We start from the raw sequence: 22,806 nt of genomic DNA, 5'->3' as shown, positions 1-22,806 counted from the left end.
CGGTGTGTCCACTCACAGGATGAGTGGCGCTGCCCAATACTGTCACTATGGCGGTGTGTCCACTCACAGGATGAGTGGCGCTGCCCAATACTGTCACTATGGCGGTGTGTCCACTCACAGGATGAGTGGCGCTGCCCAATACTGTCACTATGGTGGTGTGTCCACTCACAGGATGAGTGGCGCTGCCCAATACTGTCACTATGGCGGTGTGTCCACTCACAGGATGAGTGGCGCTGCCCAATACTGTCACTATGGCGGTGTGTCCACTCACAGGATGAGTGGCGCTGCCCAATACTGTCACTATGGTGGTGTGTCCACTCACAGGATGAGTGGCGCTGCCCAATACTGTCACTATGGCGGTGTGTCCTCTCACAGGATGAGTGGCGCTGCCCAATACTGTCACTATGGCGGTGTGTCCACTCACAGGATGAGTGGCGCTGCCCAATACTGTCACTATGGCGGTGTGTTCACTCACAGGATGAGTGACGCTGCCCAATACTGTCACTATGGCGGTGTGTCCACTCACAGGATGAGTGGCGCTGCCCAATACTGTCACTATGGCGGTGTGTCCACTCACAGGATGAGTGGCGCTGCCCAATACTGTCACTATGGCGGTGTGTCCACTCACAGGATGAGTGACGCTGCCAAATAAACTCGCCCCTCGGGGCAAAATTTAAAATTTAACTGAGCTGTGGGAGGGAGAGTTCTTAGTTTGCACACCTGCCTCACCCACACCTCCCATGCACGTCCACACCTGCCTCACCCACACCTCCCATGCACGTCCACACCTGCCTCACCCACACCTCCCATGCACGTCCACACCTGCCTCACCAACACCTCCCACGTCCACACCTGCCTCACCCACACCTCCCATGTACGTCCACACCTGCCTCGTCCACACCTGCCTCACCCACACCTCCCACGTCCACACCTGCCTCACCAACACCACCTACGTCCACACCTGCCTCACCAACACCACCTACGACCACACCTGCCTCACTAATACCACCTACGACCACACCTGCCTCACCCACACCTCCCACGTCCACACCTGCCTCACCAACACCACCTACGACCACACCTGCCTCACTAATACCACCTACGACCACACCTGCCTCACTAATACCACCTACGACCACACCTGCCTCACCAATACCACCTACGACCACACCTGCCTCACTAACACCTCCCACGTCCACACCTGCCTCACCAACACCTGCCTCACCAACACCACCTACGTCCACACCTGCCTCACCAACACCACCTACGTCCACACCTGCCTCACCAACACCCGCCACTTCCACACCTGCCTCACCAACACCTCCCACGTCCACACCTGCCTCGCCCACACCTGCCTCACCAACACCACCTACGTCCACACCTGCCTCACCAACACCACCTACGTCCACACCTGCCTCATCCACACCACCAGCGTCCACACCTGCCTCACGTAACCCAAAACGCTTCAGTTCTGCCAGGGGGGGAACTGAACCCGGCAAATTTGGGTTGTGACCAGATTTCCCAATCCACTAGAGTTTGAGGTCCGAGACAGCCAAACTGTACAAGATATACCTGGGTATTCCCTCCTAGCCGCAAATTGGGTAAACCCATTCCTTAACCACGCATTAACCATACTAAACTTCAAAGACCTTGACAAATAATAAGGTTCAACACGGTAATCAAATTCTCACGAAGGGTTGTTTGGCTTAATTTATATTATTTGAGCAAGATATTTAAGCAAGGGACTCAGGGAACTGCTGCTGCTGCTATGGAAGATTATCACAGAAAACGCGCCAGGGTCTTTCCATGGGTAACTATGGCGAAAGTGCAAGGTGTTTGATCTTCTACAAGACGTGTTTATATAGTACAGCCACTAGTACGCACAGCGTTTCGGGCAGGTCCTTAATCTAGCAGATAATTTTAAGTAGGTAATTTCAATCAGAATTGATAAATGATAAAGATACATTACAAGAGAAAAATACGTGGTATGTAATATTCTAATCACTTATTACTGAATATTCACGAAATATTTTCAATTGGGGGGCACAATTTTTGACATTCCTTCATAATATATTACAACTGTAGTTTACAAGATACATATTTTAGTGATTAATAGGGACATTCTTGCCAAACTACTGGAACCAGAATGACCCAGCTCGACACGACCGGATTTTCACATTTCACAATCATCCCCCAGGATGCTGATCGATCCTGTGTGGGGCTGTAACTAGGACTGGGACCTGTGTGTGGCTGTAACTAGGACTGGGACCTGTGTGTGCCTGTAACTAGGACTGGGACCTGTGTGTGGCTGTAACTAGGACTGGGTCCTGTGTGTGGCTGTAACTAGGACTGGGACCTGTGTGTGGCTGTAACTAGGACTGGGACCTGTGTGTGGCTGTAACTAGGACTGGGACCTGTGTGGGGCTGTAACTAGGACTGGGACCTGTGTGTGGCTGTAACTAGGACTGGGACCTGTGTGTGGCTGTAACTAGGACTGGGACCTGTGTGTGGCTGTAACTAGGACTGGGACCTGTGTGGGGCTGTAACTAGGACTGGGACCTGTGTGTGGCTGTAACTAGGACTGGGACCTGTGTGGGGCTGTAACTAGGACTGGGACCTGTGTGTGGCTGTAACTAGGACTGGGACCTGTGTGTGGCTGTAACTAGGACTGGGACCTGTGTGGGGCTGTAACTAGGACTGGGACCTGTGTGTGGCTGTAACTAGGACTGGGACCTGTGTGGGGCTGTAATTAGGACTGGGACCTGTGTGTGGCTGTAACTAGGACTGGGACCTGTGTGTGGCTGTAACTAGGACTAGGACCTGTGTGTGGCTGTAACTAGGACTGGGTCCTGTGTGTGGCTGTAACTAGGACTGGGTCCTGTGTGTGGCTGTAACTAGGACTGGGTCCTGTGTGTGGCTGTAACTAGGACTGGGACCTGTGTGGGGCTGTAACTAGGACTGGGACCTGTGTGTGGCTGTAACTAGGACTGGGTCCTGTGTGTGGCTGTAACTAGGACTGGGACCTGTGTGTGGCTGTAACTAGGACTGGGACCTGTGTGTGGCTGTAACTAGGACTGGGACCTGTGTGTGGCTGTAACTAGGACTGGGTCCTGTGTGTGGCTGTAACTAGGACTGGGACCTGTGTGTGGCTGTAACTAGGACTGGGTCCTGTGTGTGGCTGTAACTAGGACTGGGTCCTGTGTGTGGCTGTAACTAGGACTGGGTCCTGTGTGTGGCTGTAACTAGGACTGAATAAGCAACAGGTAAACATTTGTAACAAAATTTTATCTTCGTGAGAATTCATTTAATTCTTTTATATTTTAAAATATAATACGAAACTTAGTAATTCAAATTTTGTATTCCCGTTACAGGACACAGGAAGCTTGTACATACACTTATTCAGGTCGTCCCTAGGCTATATTGAGGTTATCTTGAGGTTATCTTGAGATGATTTCGGGGCTTATTTTTTTAGTGTCCCCCGCGGCCCGGTCCTCGACCAGGTCTCCACCCCCAAGAAGCAGCCCGTGACAGCTGACTAACACCCAGGTACCTATTTTACTGCTAGGTAACAGGGGCATAGGGTGAAAGAAACTCTGCCCATTGTTTCTCGCCGGCGCCTGGGATCGAACCCAGGACTACAGGATCACAAGTCCAGCGTGCTGTCCGCTCGGCCGACCGGCTCCCCAATCTTGCAGGCTAGGCTAGGATGCAACTCACAATACTTGCCTAGCTCTCGGACATATTTACTAGTAGGTGAACAATACATCAGATGAAAGGAAATTTGCCCAATCGTTTCTGTCCGGCCTGGGAATTGAACCCGATCCCTCAAGTTGTGAACCAAGGGTGTAGACTACTGTACTAAAGAACCCACTTGAACCACCACTTGTCGAACCTCACGTGTCAACCAGGTAGGAAAGCCCAGTGATTTTATTAAATATTTCTTAGTTCCTCCAATCTAGAAATATTGGGAATCACTAAAAGCCAACGATTTATTTTCCCCAGGATGCAGCCCACAACAGTTGCCTAACCCCCCAGGTACCTATTTAGCGCTAGGTGAACAGAGGCTTCAGGGTTAAAGAAACATGCTCAACCCTTTCACCCAGGAATGGAAATACTTAGGAACCTGAACATCTTTTCTCAATCTTTGGCGATTTTGTTTACATATATACAAATGTTTATCAGCTCCGAAGCACTAGGCGGCTGATTATATAAATAACAACATTTGATTGGAAAGTTTCGAAGCTCATAAACTGTTTAATAAATGCCAACAGAGCCGCTATGATTGTTGAAAGATGTACAGGTTTCGTAAGTGGTTGGGTAATTGCTTGATGAATACTGACCCCTAGTGTTCTTCCCGTAAATGCTACAGTAGTGTAACCAGGTGACAGTTGAACCGAGACATCAGTGTAAACATTACACTCGCGCCTTGGGTTTTAGGGCAGCGGTAAATGTGTCAAAAGTTACTGATCTCAGTCGAGAAAATATTTTCATTACCCTTTTTGGTGAGTGGTGTGGCGATAGTTGGATAATGGAGGGCAGATATATGTTGACGCCTGACAGTTAGGTTGTACTTAAAGGCCAGGGACCAGATTCACGAAAGCACTTACGCAAGCACTTACGAACGTGTACATCTTTCCACAATCTTTGACGGCTTTGGTTAGATTTATTAAACAGTTTACAAGCATGAAAACTTGCCATTCAACTGTTGTTATTGTTATAAACAGCCTCCTCGTGCTTCGGAGCTCATTAACTGTTTAATAATTGTAAACAAAGCCGCCAAAGATTGAGAAAAGATGTAAAGGTTCGTAAGTGTTTGCGTAAGTGCTTTCGTGAATCTGGCCCCTGATCAGTTTGGTAAGGCTGGATACACGTTTAATCAGCATACAATAAGTTGGTGTATTCACGAAAATCACCTTCATTGTGAGTGCACAAAATAATTCATCTCTGAACAATGGTAGAAACGTCGAGTTTCCACAAGTTTACTGCAAAGTTAGAATAGGTGGGATATATATATAGTTCCTCCTATGTTAATGATTTGTGTGCATCTTGGGGCACCGAGAATCACCCTCGTGGCCTCGAACTCCTCGTTCCAAGTAAAGGTGAGGAAGTTAATTAGGATCAAGGCAAGGTCATCACCGATATAATTACATCGTGTACAATAGTCATATTTAACAATCATATTGACAATCATATTTAACACTGACACATTATTCATATTAGCAAGTATTTTTATTGTTTACAACTGTCTTTGAGCCTGTGGCATAGGCCTATATTAAAGGCTTGCTTCACCTCACGTCTAACACTGACTCCCTCTCTCCCTCTGGGGGGCCTGACGGCTGAGTGGACAGCGCTCGGGATAGTAGTCCTAAGGTTCCCGGGTCGATTCCCGGCGGAGGCGGAAACAAATGGGCAACGTTTCTTTCACCCTGATGTTTCCTGTTCACCTAGCAGTAAATAGGTTCCTGGAAGTTTGACAGCTGCTACGGGCTGCTTCCTGGGGGATGTGTAACAAAAAAAGGAGGCCTGGTCGAGGACTGGGCCGCGGGGACGCTAAGCCCCGAAATCCTCTCGAGATAACCTCAAGATAACCTCTCTTCACACGACTGTAATTTCTTGTGTCTTAGGTTATATTAGCTAGGTTGTTAGTCACCTAATTGTGCTTGCGGGGGTTGAGCTCTGGCTCTTTGGTCCCGCCTCTCAACTGTAAACATGTTGTATATTACTTAATCCGGGTTTGAAGTCGCAACTCCAAGAATACCACTTACACACTTTACCACTGGACCACTATTGTTGTCACTAATTACCTGCATATGTCGTTCACAATATCGCTATATCCAACTACTCCTCCGAGGTGGGTGTGTTGCCTACAGGTTTAAATGCTCCGCCCACTTATAAAAACTTCCTAGCAGGTTAAACCAGTTTTTTAACGATCTTGGATATTCCAGCAGAAGGCGCCGACGTGACTAGTGCCGGGTCTTCCCCTGGAAAAACACCCGTCCTGAACCGTACTCCGAGCTGGCGTACATAAGGAAGAGAAGCTACCACCAAGTCCCACTCCTCCTGAGGTACACCCAGAGAGCGACCTCTCAAGGCATCCGGAACTCCACTTGATCAAGACTTCAAGTCTCCTCCAAGACATTTTAGCATGTTTATCAAGGTATGAAACATTAACCTAAAAAAATCAGCTAAAAGATTTTGTATTACTTTTAAGACCACGATAAAAGATATTTGATTTGGTTCCCCTCACTTTTTCATTTACAAATCAATATAGTTTCTGGAATATAGTGAAGATGATATGAAGTTAAGAGCCAAAAAATAGAGTTCTAGAAACTTTATTTTAACCCAGTTGGTGGTTCCTTGTCCATGCTACCTTCCTAGAACCATGACGGACTCAAGCTCTTGGTTCGTTAAGCAGGCTAGCCTCCTAGGACCCACATAAGAGACTCCAGCTCTTGGTTCCCTGACCATGCAACCCTCCTAGCTGGTCCAGTGCTCCCAGGAAGTTATCAAAAACTCAGGCATCTTGCTCCTCACACCGAATGCACTGTAAATTTGACGCTATCAACCAGAGTATAAAAAAAGCCGGTGCTTACGTCGTAATATAGACGTTGTAAATTAAAAGCGTCATATAGACGCTCCCTGGGACTAACAATCACCAGCCTCTGATAGGCTGGGAGGGTTGTGTGGGTCCGTACGCTTCTGGCTTGGTAAAACCTCTTGAAATTGCCCGCTTGTCACATCCCCAGAGGGCTTTATTTACCCTCTTTATTTACTACCTGGTAATTATCTTCAGAGCTCTTTATTGCCTACATACTTCAGGTAAAATATATATTTACACCAACTGGTCATCCAAGAAAAATAGTATCTATAGTTACTATGGATGCATGTACAAAATATGGACTCGCCCCCTCCCCAAAAATCGATATATAAAATAGGCCTAAAATGGCAGATATGAGGCCTAGGATCGCCTATTTAGGCTTAGTACAGATTAAGTTTATAATTGTCCACTTTTGTACAAAACGTGAACTGACTTTTTTGTACAACAGTTCATATTTTGTACTCTCCATAGTAGCCATAGGTATTGTGGTTCTGGAGCATATTTGCATTAACCAAAGCACTTGGATTGATCGGTAAAGCAAAGGCCTCACTTCTTGCAGGCCGGCGTTCAGATCCTTGTCCTCATATCCCAACCAGGTGCCGTATAACACCTTTTCCCTGGCATAACGTATGTATACTGGCATAACGCCTTTTGCCCCATAATTACCAATATCCATATACCGAATTGGAGTAAACAAATAACATTGTTATGGTCTACAGGCGGCGTTGTTACTGGTGGCGTTGAGCGTGGTGCTGGCGTCTCCTCACGGCCCTTACAACCCCTATCCATCACAGGTAAACCTTTACAACCCCTATCCATCACAGGTAAACCTTTACAACCCCTATCCACCACATGTAAACCTTTACAACCCCTATCCACCACAGGTAAACCTTTACAACCCCTATCCACCACAGGTAAACCCATACAACCCCTATCCACCACAGGTAAGCCTATACAACCCCTATCCACCACAGGTAAACCCATACAACCCCTATCCACCACATGTAAACCCATACAACCCCTATCCACCACAGGTAAACCCATACAACCCCTATCCAGCACAGGTAAACCCATACAACCCCCTATCCACCACAGGTAAACCCATACAACCCTTATCCACCACAGGTAAACCCATACAACCCCTATCCTCCACAGGTAAACCCATACAACCCATATCCACCACAGGTAAACCCAGACAACCCCTATCCACCACAGGTAAACCCATACAACCCCTATCCACCACAGGTAAATCCATACAAATATCCTATCACTTTTACGCTATTGAACCCAACGTAAAATTTCTGGCCGTTTATATAAATTATAACCACTTTAAAACTGACGCTTTCTGGAACTTGTTAAAAAAGTGTCATGAAACCTGAAAATCCAATATAACAAAAATTGTTGATATGAATTTCTAAAAAAATAAAAAACGTAGGAGTAATTTTTAGCGTTCTTGAGTAAGAAGAACTCACCTCCTGCCTTCCCCAACAGCCCTACGCATTCAAGTACGGCGTCCAGGACAGCTACAGCGGTCAGAACCATGGCAGGAAGGAGTACTCCGACGGCCACGTCGTCAAGGGCACCTACAGTGTGGACTTGCCTGGCGGTACACGGCAAAGGGTAAGTCCGAACTTCGGACTTGTGTGCTCTCGCTCTCGCTCCCCCTCCCTCTCCCCCCTCCCTCTCTCCCTCCCTCTCTCTCTCCCTCCCTCCCTCCCTCCCTCCCTCCCTCCCTCCCTCCCTCCCTCCCTCCCTCCCTCTCTCTCTCTCTCGCCGAAAGTCTAGTTCTAATTTCTCTATCTCGTTTAATCAATTTCTTATCCTCAGATAACACAAGATGCAGTTAAACAATTATCTTGAAATATTCCAACACTTCACAATGTACATTGCACATCTCCTGTAGCACAATAGTCTACGTCTTTGCCTCACAATCGATGGACTAGCGTTCAATCCAGAGCAGGACGGTAACGCTTGGGAACGTTTCCTTTCAACTAAAGCCTCTGTTCACCTAGCAGTTAAATAGGTACCCACGAGTTAGGAAACTGTTGTGGGTTGCATCCTGGGGAAGTAGTTAGCCTAGGGGGAACCTAGAGCCCCTCCCCCCCCCCCTAAGCTAATTAGACGCTTGGTTCCGATGTGAAGTAGAATGATTTCCGGTTCTTAATATTCTTAAGGAAATGTGAATAATTGAAACTGCAGCAGGCTTATTGACCCATACGAGGCAGCTCCTAATCTGTATCAGGCCAAACTTGCTCATATATGTGTCTAACCTACACTTGAAACAATCCAATGACCCCCTTGTCTATTATGTTACCCGGCAATTATGTTCCATAAATCCACAACCTTGTTACCAAACCTGTATTTACCCAGGTCTTTCCTGAATCTAAACTTAATTTAGATTCAGTTTATATCCATTGTTTCGTGCTCTGTTTTGTGTTTATATATTTAACACATTACATAAATCTTACTAACTTTTAGAATGTAAAACAAATACAGGACTTGTCGGTAGAGAGAGTCCTCACTCCTCGCAGGTACGCTCATGGTCCTCATATTTTAGCCCCTTGTCCTCATATCCCAGCTCCTTGTCCTCATATCCCAGCTCATCCTCATATCCCAGCTCATTGTCCTCATGTCCCAGCTCCTTGTCCTCATGTCCCAGCTCCTTGTCCTCATATCCCAGCTCATTGTCCTCATGTCCCAGCTCCTTGTCCTCATGTCCCAGCTCCTTGTCCTCATGTCCCAGCTCCTTGTCCTCATGTCCCAGCTCCTTGTCCTCATGTCCCAGCTCCTTGTCCTCATGTCCTAGCTCCTTGTCCTCATATCCCAGTCGGTCTTCATATCCCAGCTCGTAGTCTGTATCATATCCCAACCAAGAGGATATAGTCACTGTCTTAGCGCTTCTTGTAATTACCTTACATCTCGCGTGCTCGTTAAGTGGCCCCGAGCTCCGTGAGACAACGAGACGTCAGAAACTAACAGTTACTAACAGTTACAGTTACTAACTACCTCCTCCTGTTGCTACTAACCTGCTCCTCCTTCAGGTGGACTATCAGGCAGACAAGTACAACGGCTACCAGGCGAGGGTCTCCTACACCGGCGTGGGCTACTGAACCTCTACTGAACCTCCGCTGAACAATGGCTGAACCTCTGCTGAACAACGTTCGAACCTCTATTGAAAGATTGTCAACAACTAGTGAACGACTGCCAGCGGCTGCTGCACGACTGCCAGCGGCTGCTGCACGACTGACAGCGGCTGCTGCACGACTGCCAGTGGCTGCTGCACGACTGCCAGTGGCTGCTGCACGACTGCCAGCGGCTGCTGCACGACTGCCAGCGGCTGCTGCACGACTGCCAGCGGCTGCTGCACGACTCCTGAACGACCACACTCAACTCTGAGACATTCCTACTTGAATAAGGTCCACAACTTTCTCAAATAAACGTCCACACTTCGCTGTAGATTTTTTTTAATTCAAAAAAATATTTTTTGTCATAAAATATTGACTTTACAGTTTTTCAGAACATTATTTAAATAGGAAAAATGTATAATAAAAGATTACTCTGTAATCGTTATGGTTTTATACTGTGCTAGAAGGGGGGATACTCGGATCTGTCTGTATGTCTCTCCCCCTGGTCGACGACCGGGCCGCGGGGACGCTAAGCCCCGGAATCACCTCAAGGTAATCCTCTCCACATTCTCACCTACAGTTAACTATTAACTCACCTATTAACTAAGAAAACTTCATAGTCGGTTCATCAACACACAATTCACTAAGAATAAGGGAAAACCTTATCAAAGGGTTTTGTTTGCATGAAGGGTATTTTTTTTCTTAATTTTGGCACGATTGGTGCATACAGTTTTATTACAGTTTAATAATAATAAAAATAATAATAATAATAATTCAGAGTCGAGTTACATGGTATTGCAAAATTTTTGTGGTGGGGGTCACTTTGGTACAGTGTCACTCGGTAATTTGTTGTTTAAGCCAATCTCGGCTTGCCCATGTTAGGCACGAACCCAACAGCAATTACTGGAATTTTTTTTTTTATAAGGCTAGCCCTAAGTGTCTGGCCTCCAACCTCGAACAGACAGGCAGACAGACAGACATTTCCATTTATATAGATATAGATAATATGAACTTTCCACTGGTTTACTGAACGTTCAAACTCTTCTACTGAATGTTCACACACTTGTACTGAACGTACACACACTTGTACTGAACGTTCACACACTTGTACTGAACGTTCACACACTTGTACTGAACGTTCACACACTTGTACTGAACGTTCACACACTTGTACTGAACGTTCACACACTTGTACTGAACGTTCACACACTTGTACTGAACGTTCACATACTTGTACTGAACGTTCACACACTTGTACTGAACGTTCACATACTTGTACTGAACGTTCACACACTTGTACTGAACGTTCACACACTTGTACTGAACGTTCACATACTTGTACTGAACGTTCACACGCTTGTACTGAACGTTCACATACTTGTACTGAATGTTCACACACTTGTACTGAACGTTCACACACTTGTACTGAACGTTCACACACTTGTACTGAACGTTCACACACTTGTACTGAACGTTCACATACTTGTACTGAACGTTCACACACTTGTACTGAACGTTCACACACTTGTACTGAACGTTCACATACTTGTACTGAACGTTCACACACTTGTACTGAACGTTCAATTACTTCTCCTGAGTAAAAATAAATCTAGTTTACTGAACGTCAGTGCATGTCTACTGAGGCGCCCAATAGTTCCTCGTGATAAACAATCAAAGATAACATTATCTCCAGAAGGTACTAATACTGCTCCTTATCACAATAAACAATTATCAATTCATTTGCATTTTTTTAAACAATCTTTTCATAAAAGCAAACAAGTGCTATATTTTTTGTCAATATCAACCCGTCTTGAGGTTATCTTGAGATGATTTCGGGGCTTAGCGTCCCCGCGGCCCGGTCCTCGACCAGGCCTCCTTTTTGTTACACACCCCCAGGAAGCAGCCCGGAGCAGCTGTCTAACTCCCAGGTACCTATTTACTGCCAGGTGAACAGAACATCAGGGTGAAAGAAACGTTAGGATATATTACCTTAGGTTAGGCTGTGTTAGGCAGGTTTTAAAATCCTGGGGCAAACCATCATGTGAAAGATCTGTCTATACCCGAAATAAATTAATTCACCCATGTATTATTTTTTGTTTACAAATCAAATTATCCAGATGAGAGCCCATATGTTAGACTGAGCTCACACTTCCTACTCATCATGCACTCGCTAAACACTACACACTCCGTCACCACACACTCTCACCACCACACACTCACTAAACACTCACCACACACACTCACAACCACCACACACTCACCAAAAACCATAAGCACCTAACTGTACCTAGGAATTAACATCTATCTCCAAAAATGTGTAAACACTCATGTCTGTGAGCCGTGATGGCCGCTGTTGACGGCTTGGCTCGTCCTCTTACGTTGCACTTTTTACGTACTCGACCAGTCCGTTAAAAAATTGACGGACTGGTCAATATATAGATTATATATAATACCGAATGCCTCCATGTTGGAAGCCAGACGTTCGGGGCTAGCTTCAACTAACTTTTCAAGATGACACATGGGTGGTATGTAACAGTCATAGAATGGTCGAGGTCAACCACATTGCCTCTCTAAGAAATATCGTATTACTACACTACTGTATAACAAAAATATTACAACAAAGGAAATCGAACTGTATATTTATATTTAATAAATGTTTTGTTTCCTGCAATAATATACACATGAAGATAATAGTCATCAATAAAGTTGAATAAACACAGTGTATTGAAAATCATAACTGAACACACTGCATAATATTTTCATCTTCAAAACGTAACATTTCATTATAACAAAATGAATATGTTATAATGAATATTTCATTATAACAAAATGAATAACAAAATACAGTTCTACAGTACTGAGTTGATCCATTATATTGTTACTATACAATATTGTAGAAGAAAAAATTACGAGGCAAATTGAAATATAATTATTCAAACAATTAATATTTCACAGGTTTAAATAATATAACTAAATTTTGATCTAAAACAATTTATATAATACGTACAGTATATATATTTCAATATATATACAGACTAGAGTAAAGGGAAGTATAGATCTATGTTTATAGTATTTAGAAGCTCAGTGATAATAAAGCTGGAACAATCAGCTTGCGACCCTCGTACCTTGACTAAAAAGCTTTGAACATTGTAGTTTCAGAATTAATGATTAATTTGCATCAAATGTATTAGTTTGGTGCACTTTAATTATTAATTTCTTGTTGCCAATGTTACAGTACTTATGAATGGTACCATACTGTAATGTATAACCGATTTGCAGCTTACAGTCTAGGTACTTAAACACACACAACTGTAGTCACTTAACACTTGTGCTGTACTACACAATATATCTTCTAAAAGTTAAAATAAACGTGGAAATAATAAAAAAAATTGAAATAAAAATGTATACTTGCAATGTACAGAAAGTTGAAGGTTTGTAAAGAACCTGGAGTTAACAAGGATTTATTATATAAAACCTGGCCGGGTTGGGGTTTAAGTAAAACCACCGTTCTTTTTTAACCAATCATGGTGTGTGTGTGTGTGTGTGTGTGTGTGTGTGTGTGTGTGTGTGTGTGTGTGTGTGTGTGTGTGTGTACTCGCCTATTTGTGCTTGCGGGGGTTGAGCTTTGGCTCTTTGGTCCCGCCTCTAAACTGTCAATCAACTGGTGTACAGATTCCTGAGCCTACTGTGTGTGTGTGTGTGTGTGTGTGTGTGTGTGTGTGTGTGTGTGTGTGTGTGTGTGTGTGTGTGTGTGTGTGTGTGTGTGTGTGCTGACAGCCACTGGTTCACTGTCACAACATTGCCCAAAAGAACATTCAAATATGAAAAATAATGTGTGTGAACTAGGCTACTACAGGCGGCAGGTCCCAGATAATGTACTGTCAGAACAAATATTCACACGCCACAATTTTCAACGGTTTCATGACTGAATTCTGTTTTTTTTTTCCAAATGGATCCCATCCAATATTCATTCTGAATTTGTATTCATATTGAATTTCATCATTCAGTATCAAATTTATTTAGATATAAAACTGACATTTCAGAGCCGCATGAGCCGTAATTATAAAACTCGGTATTTCGTAAAATATGCAGTTAGTAATTTCAAACATTAATATTTACTATCGCAGTATGAGAAAGTGTACGAATTCCAACGCTAAAAAACGAAGTGTTATAACAATAAAAAAAATCAATCTAATTTAGTACAGCACAACAAAAGCAAAAGAAAATGGAGAACTAATCTCAATTTTAATGGGTAACTAATTTATTTAAAATTCATAACAGCACGACACGTTTAGAGATATTGTGTGTATTTAGTGGTGGTGAACAATGTTGTGACCCTACCATAGAGTAGTTCACCTGTATTTTACTTGTAGTCAGTATCGAGAGTTATTTTACTCCAAAAGCCCAGCCGGAAGCCAGGCTACCTTGATTTAACTTGATCTAAATGACAGTTTTTTTTTTTTTTTTTTTTTTTTTTTTTTTTTTTTTGAGATATATACAAGAGTTGTTACATTCTTGTAGAGCCACTAGTACGCGTAGCGTTTCGGGCAAGTCCTTAATCCTATGGTCCCTGGAATACGATCCCCTGCCGCGAAGAATCGTTTTTTCATCCAAGTACACATTTTACTGTTGCGTTAAACAGAGGCTACAGTTAAGGAATTGCGCCCAGTAAATCCTCCCCGGCCAGGATACGAACCCATGACATAGCGCTCGCGGAACGCCAGGCGAGTGTCTTACCACTACACCACGGAGACTGCTGCAACCACGGAGTTGCTCGCAGTTGCTCGCAAGCCCACATGACCATCACCAACAACCCGGCTGATCCGTACTTCCTGCACGAACTCATCCAGTTTTTTAGTTTTTAATATTTACTTTTGTATTCCGACAATATTTATATATATATATACTTGGTGGGAGGAGGCTGAAGGTCCGTGAGCCTTCTCTCATGCTCATAGCCAACCCATCCTCCGAATTGACAGCACGTTATAATACTAAGTGTAATAAGTACATTTTCTGACTGTCATACATAGTACATAATTGCACTTATGGGACTGTTACATTTACCTCCCAATTTAATTCTCCTCGTTTTCTGTTAAGACACTCAGAATTTTAGGATGAACTTTTAAAGTTGAGTTCTCAATACACAAGTTTTAAATATCAAGAATTTCTTTTTCACTTTCATTAAACAATTGAGATTTTATACAAAATTTGAAAATATCCTGAGTTACTTTACAATTTATTGAAATATTTTAGTTTTGTTTTGTTTTATAAAACTGTAATATCAATATAGCAATAGGTTAAGTAATAATTGTAATTAAGATGCTATAAAATGCTTATCTTCAAAAACTAAGACGGTTAGGTTAGGTAATGGTTTTCTATTCAGCTTTTCAGGTAAACTCAAATATTCACAATATATCTGACAGTACGATTTAATACTAAGTGTAAATAAGTACAATTCCTTACTGTCATACATAGTACATAATTGCACTTAAGGGGCTGTAACATTTACCTCACCATTTTTGGAGGACGGGCTGTCATAGCAGTTTCTTATTGAGCACATGGCACCTCAGCACTGGGTCTATTCTCCAATTCCTACCATATTTTCATAAAGATATTTTATCATACATATTTATGGCCTGACCTTCGATCATCTTCTCAAGCATTACCAGCCAGTTCTCACTCAGGCACATCCTATCGTCCTCCACACCCAGCCAATCACACGGACTCCAACAACGTAAGAACACAGAATTTAGGAAATTTTGGAGGCCTGTTGGGCCCCATGCGCCTTACTTCACCTCACCCTTCTTAAGTATGCAATTGTCCCAGCTAATTTGTACGGGGCACTGCTCCTGTGCCAGGTAAGTTACGGGCTCACCATAGCCCGTGCTACTTGGAACTTGTTCCGAGTAGCTGAATCTAAAACAACAACAACAGCTAATTTGTATCCACTTCACCTTTGCCTTCGAAAATGTTGACATGACCAATGAAACACATATTTAGCGTCAGGCCATAATAATACTGTAAAATGAACTTTGAAGAGTTAATTTTTCATCTTCCTTCTCAAGTGAAGAACATTAAAAACATTGAGAAGATGCGTGCTAGAATCACTGATTTCACCCTTTCTGTTATATTCACTGATATATATAACGCCATTGTGATGGCGTTATGAATTTGGTATCATAAATCCCAATGGAGTCTCTTAGGTATTCCGGTAGTATCTCCTTCACCTCACCTGTAGGTCGAGGATAAGAATGCCGACAATGCTAACTGTGTCGCCTTGCGAATACCTATACCCCCGAGTCTAACTGAACCGTTGCTTGGTCCCATTGGTCATCTTTCAGGGAGAGGATTAACACTTTCATGGTTATTGATTTTAGGAGAGCATCACATTCTGTTAATTTTGGACTGTCGAAGGAGGGAGCACACCTTAAGAAATAGATAAGCCTGGACAAAGCCAGGATCCTTTATATATATATATATATATATATTAGTATATTTTGGTAGCAGTCTTTCCTGTAGACATATTTTATTAAATATGTCTACAGAAAAACGGCCAGCCTACTCATGAGAAACTCTCCAGACACGAAACAGAACGCTTTAAAAGAGACTAACGTCGTCTATGCCTTCAAATGCCCACTTGGGGACTGTAAGCTCCAAAAAACCCAGTATATAGGCGAGACAACAACATCTCTTTCTAGGCGTTTAACGATGCATAAACAACAGGGCTCCATTAAGGAACATATAATCTCTTCCCATAACCAAACCATCGCCAGAGAAATCCTAGTAAACAACACAGAAATCATCGATAGATACAGCGATAGCAGGCGGCTTGACGTTTGCGAGGCACTACACATCAAGAAGTCAACACCAGCAATCAACAGCCAATTATTGCACAACTATATTCTACCCACCTCAAGACTCCGCTCCAATATAGAAGCATCAAGAAATATGGACCAATAGGCTTTCTACAAACACTTCTATTCAATATCCATTGTTTCGTGTTCTGTCTTGTGTTGATACTTTTAATACCCTATTAATATCCTCTAATGCCACATCATCCTTCCCACCTCACTCAAATGTAATGCCACATCACCCTTCCCACCTCACTCAAAAGTAGATATAAAATCAGGGAAATGCAAGTTCTAATCAGTTGTGTATTTGTGAAGTCTTTGAAAATGTAATAAGTTTTACGAAACGCGCCCGTGTCGCGTCAGACTAGAAATAAAAATGAATTTTGGAGAAGTGATTTTTGATTTACCTCCAACAGTGAAGCATAATGTACGAAAGATTGAGAAAATTCGTGTTAGAATTATTAATCTTACTTTTTCGGTCATATTTAATAAAATATATATATATATATATATATATATATATATATATATATATATATATATATATATATATATATATATTGTGACAATAATCTCCTTCAAGAGATTGAGCCTGCTCTTCCCTCCACAAACACGTCGTTGAAATTATATAAAACGACTATGGAAGACATGTCCAACAACAACAACAACACCAGCAAGGCTTGCCAGGGTGAGCAAAACATATGCAGCCAGCCACCTGTTCGGACTCAAACCACCAAACTACATGTTGATCGCTACCGGCTCCGCTGATTGGTCGCCGGTCTGGCTGCACCTGCACTCGCCCCCCCATACTACTTGATGTCTGGGGTCGCCCCAACCTCATTCCTCAGAATGTTCAGTGCTCTCGTTGTCACCACTCCTCCCGGCTAGACGCTAGCGTGTACTGAGAGAAGTGGTGGCTTAAAGCCAATATTCCAACACCTCCCATTTACTTTTGTATTGCACTTCTTGTTATTTTGCCTTAACGTAACTTTTCATTGTGTCATCTAATTATTCTTATTATTTTGATTGATTTTATTATAAGAATTTGTTTGTGCATTTTATTCATGTATTGATTTAATTAACGTAATTAAAATTTCATTGTTAAAGTTTACTTGTGTTTTGTGTGTCTTCTCCTTACCTTACCACAGACGAAGTTCCAGTTTTTTCTATTTTTTTTATAACTATGTGACGAGGCCATACCCCTAGCCTTAAACAGCCGAACACCAACGCGTTACCGTCACAATATATATATATATATATATATATATATATATATATATATATATATATATATATATATATACATATATATATATATATATCATGAAAAATTGTAATTAAATCACTAAATTCTAAACAATTTAGAGGAATGGACGGAAGCAATTCTCAAGAGTTGCAAGCCAGCGGTCTCAAAAATGAGCCGTGACCCCAACACAAAACACGTATCTGAAATTGTATCAGTGGAAACGCATTTGCATGCAAATCCACGTTCGTCGACAACAAAACTATTCCAATGGAGTACCGTGTTGCTGCCGCCACACTCACTGAACACACTTATAAATTTAACATCTTGCACTGTTAAACACACCGTGAAAGATTTAAGTTAATGAATCAAGTCCTGAATTCGGAAGTTTTTAATTAAAATGATTTTTTAAATGTGTTAATAACCAAGTTCTAGTATAATATTATATATATATATATATATACCTTGAGGCTACCTTGAGGTGCTTCCGGGGCTTAGTGTCCCCGCGGCCCGGTCGTCGACCAGGCCTCCTGGTTGCTGGACTGATCAACCAGGCTGTTAGACGCGGCTGCTCGCAGCCTGACGTATGAGTCACAGCCTGGTTGATCAGGTATCCTTTGGAGGTGCTTATCCAGTTCTCTCTTGAACACTGTGAGGGGTTTGCCAGTTATGCCCCTTATGTGTAGTGGAAGCGTGTTGAACAGTCTCGGGCCTCTGATGTTGATAGAGTTCTCTCTCAGAGTACCTATTGCACCTCTGCTTTTCAACGGGGGTATTCTGCACATCCTGCCATGTCTTCTGGTCTCATGTGGTGTTATTTCTGTGTGCAGGTTTGGGACCAGCCCCTCAATTATTTTCCACGTGTAAATTATTATGTATCTCTCCCGCCTGCGCTCAAGGGAGTACAGATTTAGGCTCTTTAATAGGTCCCAGTAATTTAGATGTTTTACTGAGTGGATTCTAGCAGTAAAGGATCTCTGCACGCTCTCTAGGTCAGCAATTTCTCCAGCTTTGAAAGGGGCTGTCATTGTGCAGCAGTACTCCACTCTAGATAGCACAAGCGTTTTGAAAAGTATCATCATCGGTATAGCATCTCTAGTGTGAAAAGTTCTTGTTATCCAACCTGTCATTTTTCTTGCAGTTGTGACGGCTACTTTATTGTGTTCTTTAAAGGTAAGGTCTTCCGACATGAGTACACCCAGGTCCTTTACATTGCCTTTTCGTTCTATATATATATATATATATATATATATATATATATATATATATATATATATATATATATATATATATAAAATGTCCGGGTACGTGGCGCCTTCCCAGAGAATCAATCAACGCCCCACACCAGCAGTCAGGGAAAAACACCTCCAACAGCGTCATTTCGACAGACAACCTACTAGAAGCCATCAAAGCGACATCGTTTGGAACCTTGCAGCACATCCCCAAAGCTGCCCGTCCCCAAGCAACAGCCAAACTATCCAGCCTCTTGGAAAGGTTAATGACTCTACCGAAACAACCCAAACATGGCAGAACCTCCTCCAGTTTGGTAACATATACCTAGCTGTCCCTGCAAGGAGAGAGAAATTACTAGCTTCCTCAGTTAATGGGGCTATAAATAGTTTTCCCAGAGAGGATAACCAGGTCCACCCGTGCTAAAAACACCCACCGCAGGAAAGGTAACAGCGGAACCGGATCATCCACAATCAGAGCAAAAGTCAGCACGAAAACAGAAGGCAACACTGTAGGGGCAATAAGAGTCATCACCAGCGAGGACACAGTTGCCACCAGAGAATTATTATTATTATTAACATCTTCATTGACAAAATTAATTACAATTTTGCCTAATCTGAGGATTTTGATAGGTCTTATTAAAGTGAGGATAATGCTAGTATTCACTGTCACGCAGGACAGAGGGTCATACATAAGACAATAGGAGAGAAGCCAATACAGCACAAGTCCTGAGAGACACCCACCCACCCAGAGCTGCACGTGACGACAGTGTTCCATCAGTCGCTGTCACCAGAGCAGAAGATGCAGGTCACCAGAGCAAGCCCGGCCCGAGGCCAGGCTTGACTTGTGAGAGTTTGGTCCACCAGGCTGTTGCTTGGAGCGGCCCGCAGGCCCACATACCCACCACAGCCCGGTTGGTCCGACACTCCTTGGAGAAAACTATTTAGTTTTCTCTTAATGATGTCCACGGTTGTTCCGGCAATATTTCTCATGCTTGCTGGGAGGATGTTGAACAACCGTGGACCTCTGATGTTTATACAGTGTTCTCTGAGTGTGCCTATGGCACCTCTGCTCTTCACTGGTTCTATTCTGTGGTGATGTCAATGAGCTCACGCACCGAGATAAGTGACTGGCGGGGGCCGAGGTGCTCAGCTAATCAGCGACGAGCTTTCTGTGACGTCATCGGCGGGCACCGAGCCAGCCCCAGGGAGCTGAGCCCAGCTCAGTGTTCAGCTAGACTTCAGACGGGGAGATTGTGACCTTGGGCACTCTCGCGAGGACACGGAGACCCAACTCCGGCAGACCCAACTAGTGAAGTCGGCCATAGGGATATGGGCACTGACATAAGGCTGCCAGAAAAAGGCGCATCTCGCGGAGTGACGAGAGTCGAAGGAAATCCAGTGTCGACCCCAGGGAACGTGTCCCCCCCCTGGTGTGTCGAGGGGGATCGGCGCCACGGCTGTGTTACCAACGGGAGGACGAGGATACGTGTGAGCCAGGTAGCAGCCAAGGATGTGGTGATGGAACTACTTCAGTGAGCTGGCGACACATGGCAGCTACAAACCACTGGAGAGATCATCATGTTCTAACTAAGTAATCTGCCCTCCCCTTTCCCCCCCTTGTTGAATAGGCGTTCCTATCACCAGTGAAGCTCGACCAGGCTCTGCCCTTTGTCTCCCCCCCCTAAAAATATACGCCTGCGCGTATGTATATGCACGTGTGCAAATGCGCGTGTGCAGATGCGCGTGTGCATATGTGCGTGTGCATATGCGCGTGTGCATATGCGCGTGTGCATATGCGCGTGTGCATATGCACGTGTGCATATGCGCGTGTGCACATGCCCCTGTGCACATGCCCCTGTGCACATGCCCCTGTGCACATGCCCCTGTGCATATGCCCCTGTGCATATGCCCCTGTGCATATGCCCCTGTGCATCTGCGTTCGTGCGTGTGTATGTGCGCGCGTGCATGCGCACATTTTATTATATCATTGAAAAACAAAGCCTGCCTAAATCTTAAGGAAACAAACTACAACTTGAAAGAATATTTACAATAGAATGTCCAAGATTGCAAGCCAGATGCCTGGGGCTAGTCTCACACAACTTGGCAGAGTGACTGGTGGAGACTGCCATAGAAGGGTCGGGTTCTGCACCAATGCCCCCCTTAAGGGAGGGGCGGCTCCCATGGCGAAATTCGAGAAGTCGGTAAAGAGTAAAGAATGGTTGCCAAGACAAGTGTGTTTCATGTTATAAACTATTCCATACAAACATTTTATATACACTAATTAACATATATTACCACACTATATATAGCTTATATAGTTGCAATTTGAACAGCAGCTGAAAAATAATACTCGGCTCTCCTTAAAATAAAATCTAAATTCTCAATATCTAAATATTACCCTTCTGTTTACAAATGTTGCCGGTCAATATCTAAATGTTGCCGGTCAATATCTAAATGTTGCCGGTCAATATCTAAATGTTGCAGGTCAATATCTAAATGTTGCAGGTCAATATCTAAATGTTGCCGGCCAATATCTAAATGTTGCCGGTCAATATCTAAATGTTGCCGGTCAATATCTAAATGTTGCCGGTCAATATCTAAATGTTGCCGGTCAATATCTAAATGTTGCAGGTCAATATCTAAATGTTGCAGGTCAATATCTAAATGTTGCCGGCCAATATCTAAATGTTGCCGGTCAATATCTAAATGTTGCCGGTCAATATCTAAATGTTGCCGGTCAATATCTAAATGTTGCCGGTCAATATCTAAATGTTGCAGGTCAATATCTAAAAGTTGCCGGTCAATATCTAAATGTTGCCGGTCAATATCTAAATGTTGCAGGTCAAGATCTAAATGTTGCAGGTCAAGATCTAAATGTTGCAGGTCAATATCTAAATGTTGCAGGTCAATATCTAAATGTTGCCGGTCAATATCTAAATGTTGCCGGTCAATATCTAAATGTTGCCGGTCAATATCTAAATGTTGCCGGTCAATATCTAAATGTTGCAGGTCAAGATCTAAATGTTGCAGGTCAAGATCTAAATGTTGCAGGTCAATATCTAAATGTTGCAGGTCAATATCTAAATGTTGCAGGTCAATATCTAAATGTTGCAGGTCAATATCTAAATGTTGCAGGTCAATATCTAAATGTTGCCGGTCAATATCTAAATGTTGCAGGTCAATATCTAAATGTTGCCGGTCAATATCTAAATGTTGCAGGTCAATATTCAAATGTTGCAGGTCAAAATCTAAATGTTGCAGGTCAATATCTAAATGTTGCCGGTCAATATCTAAATGTTGCAGGTCAATATCTAAATGTTGCAGGTCAATATCTAAATGTTGCCGGTCAATATCTAAATGTTGCCGGTCAAGATCTAAATGTTGCAGGTCAATATCTAAATGTTGCCGGTCAATATCTAAATGTTGCCGGTCAATATCTAAATGTTGCAGGCCAATATCTATGATAAAGGCTCTAAATAAACATTTTACAATTATTATATTTTTATGTAATTACTACATATAATCTACTCGCTTCATGCAGGTCGGCGTTCAATCCCCGACCGTCCAAGTGGTTGGGCACCATTCCTTTCCCTCCGTCCCCATCCCAAATCGTTATCGTGACCCCTTCCCAGTGCTATATAGTCGTAATGGCTTGGCTCTTTTTCCGCGATAATTAAATTAAATTACATACTATCTGCAGGTACCTTTAACAGGCGTGATGACCCACACGGAGGTCTTGAAGGGGATTTGCTGTTAT

The 22,806-nt window shown here is 43.3% G+C and overlaps 2 protein-coding genes and 1 long non-coding RNA gene across 4 annotated transcripts in view; all 3 read left to right on the top strand.

The window, feature by feature from the left end:
• Positions 1-740: 740 nt before the first annotated feature.
• LOC138373188 (mucin-5B-like) lies at positions 741-1,454 on the top strand. The gene has a single exon (XM_069339220.1). It carries the CDS (start codon positions 741-743, stop codon positions 1,452-1,454), a length of 714 nt encoding a protein of 237 aa, XP_069195321.1.
• A 4,572-nt stretch (positions 1,455-6,026) lies between these two features.
• Positions 6,027-10,048, top strand: LOC123753334 (larval cuticle protein A3A). 2 transcript variants are annotated; one of them, XM_045735334.2, is made up of 4 exons: positions 6,027-6,157; positions 7,318-7,392; positions 8,090-8,218; positions 9,640-10,048. In XM_045735334.2, exons 1-4 carry the CDS (start codon positions 6,146-6,148, stop codon positions 9,706-9,708), a joined length of 285 nt encoding a protein of 94 aa, XP_045591290.1. In that variant the 5' UTR covers positions 6,027-6,145; the 3' UTR covers positions 9,709-10,048. The 2 variants fall into 2 exon arrangements, with proteins under 2 accessions (XP_045591290.1, XP_069195574.1); XM_069339473.1 differs by having other exon boundaries at positions 7,318-7,422.
• Positions 10,049-20,265: 10,217 nt separating this feature from the next.
• LOC138373307 (uncharacterized) overlaps positions 20,266-22,806 on the top strand; it is a 17,529-nt gene continuing 14,988 nt past the window's right edge. Inside the window, exon 1 of the long non-coding RNA XR_011231147.1 lies at positions 20,266-20,640. This is a non-coding gene — a long non-coding RNA (uncharacterized lncRNA). The remainder of the gene's footprint in view (positions 20,641-22,806) is intronic.

Source organism: Procambarus clarkii, chromosome 41, assembly GCF_040958095.1.
Source record: "Procambarus clarkii isolate CNS0578487 chromosome 41, FALCON_Pclarkii_2.0, whole genome shotgun sequence".
NCBI lineage: Eukaryota > Metazoa > Arthropoda > Malacostraca > Decapoda > Cambaridae > Procambarus > Procambarus clarkii.
This window is presented reverse-complemented; position numbering and strand designations above follow the sequence as displayed.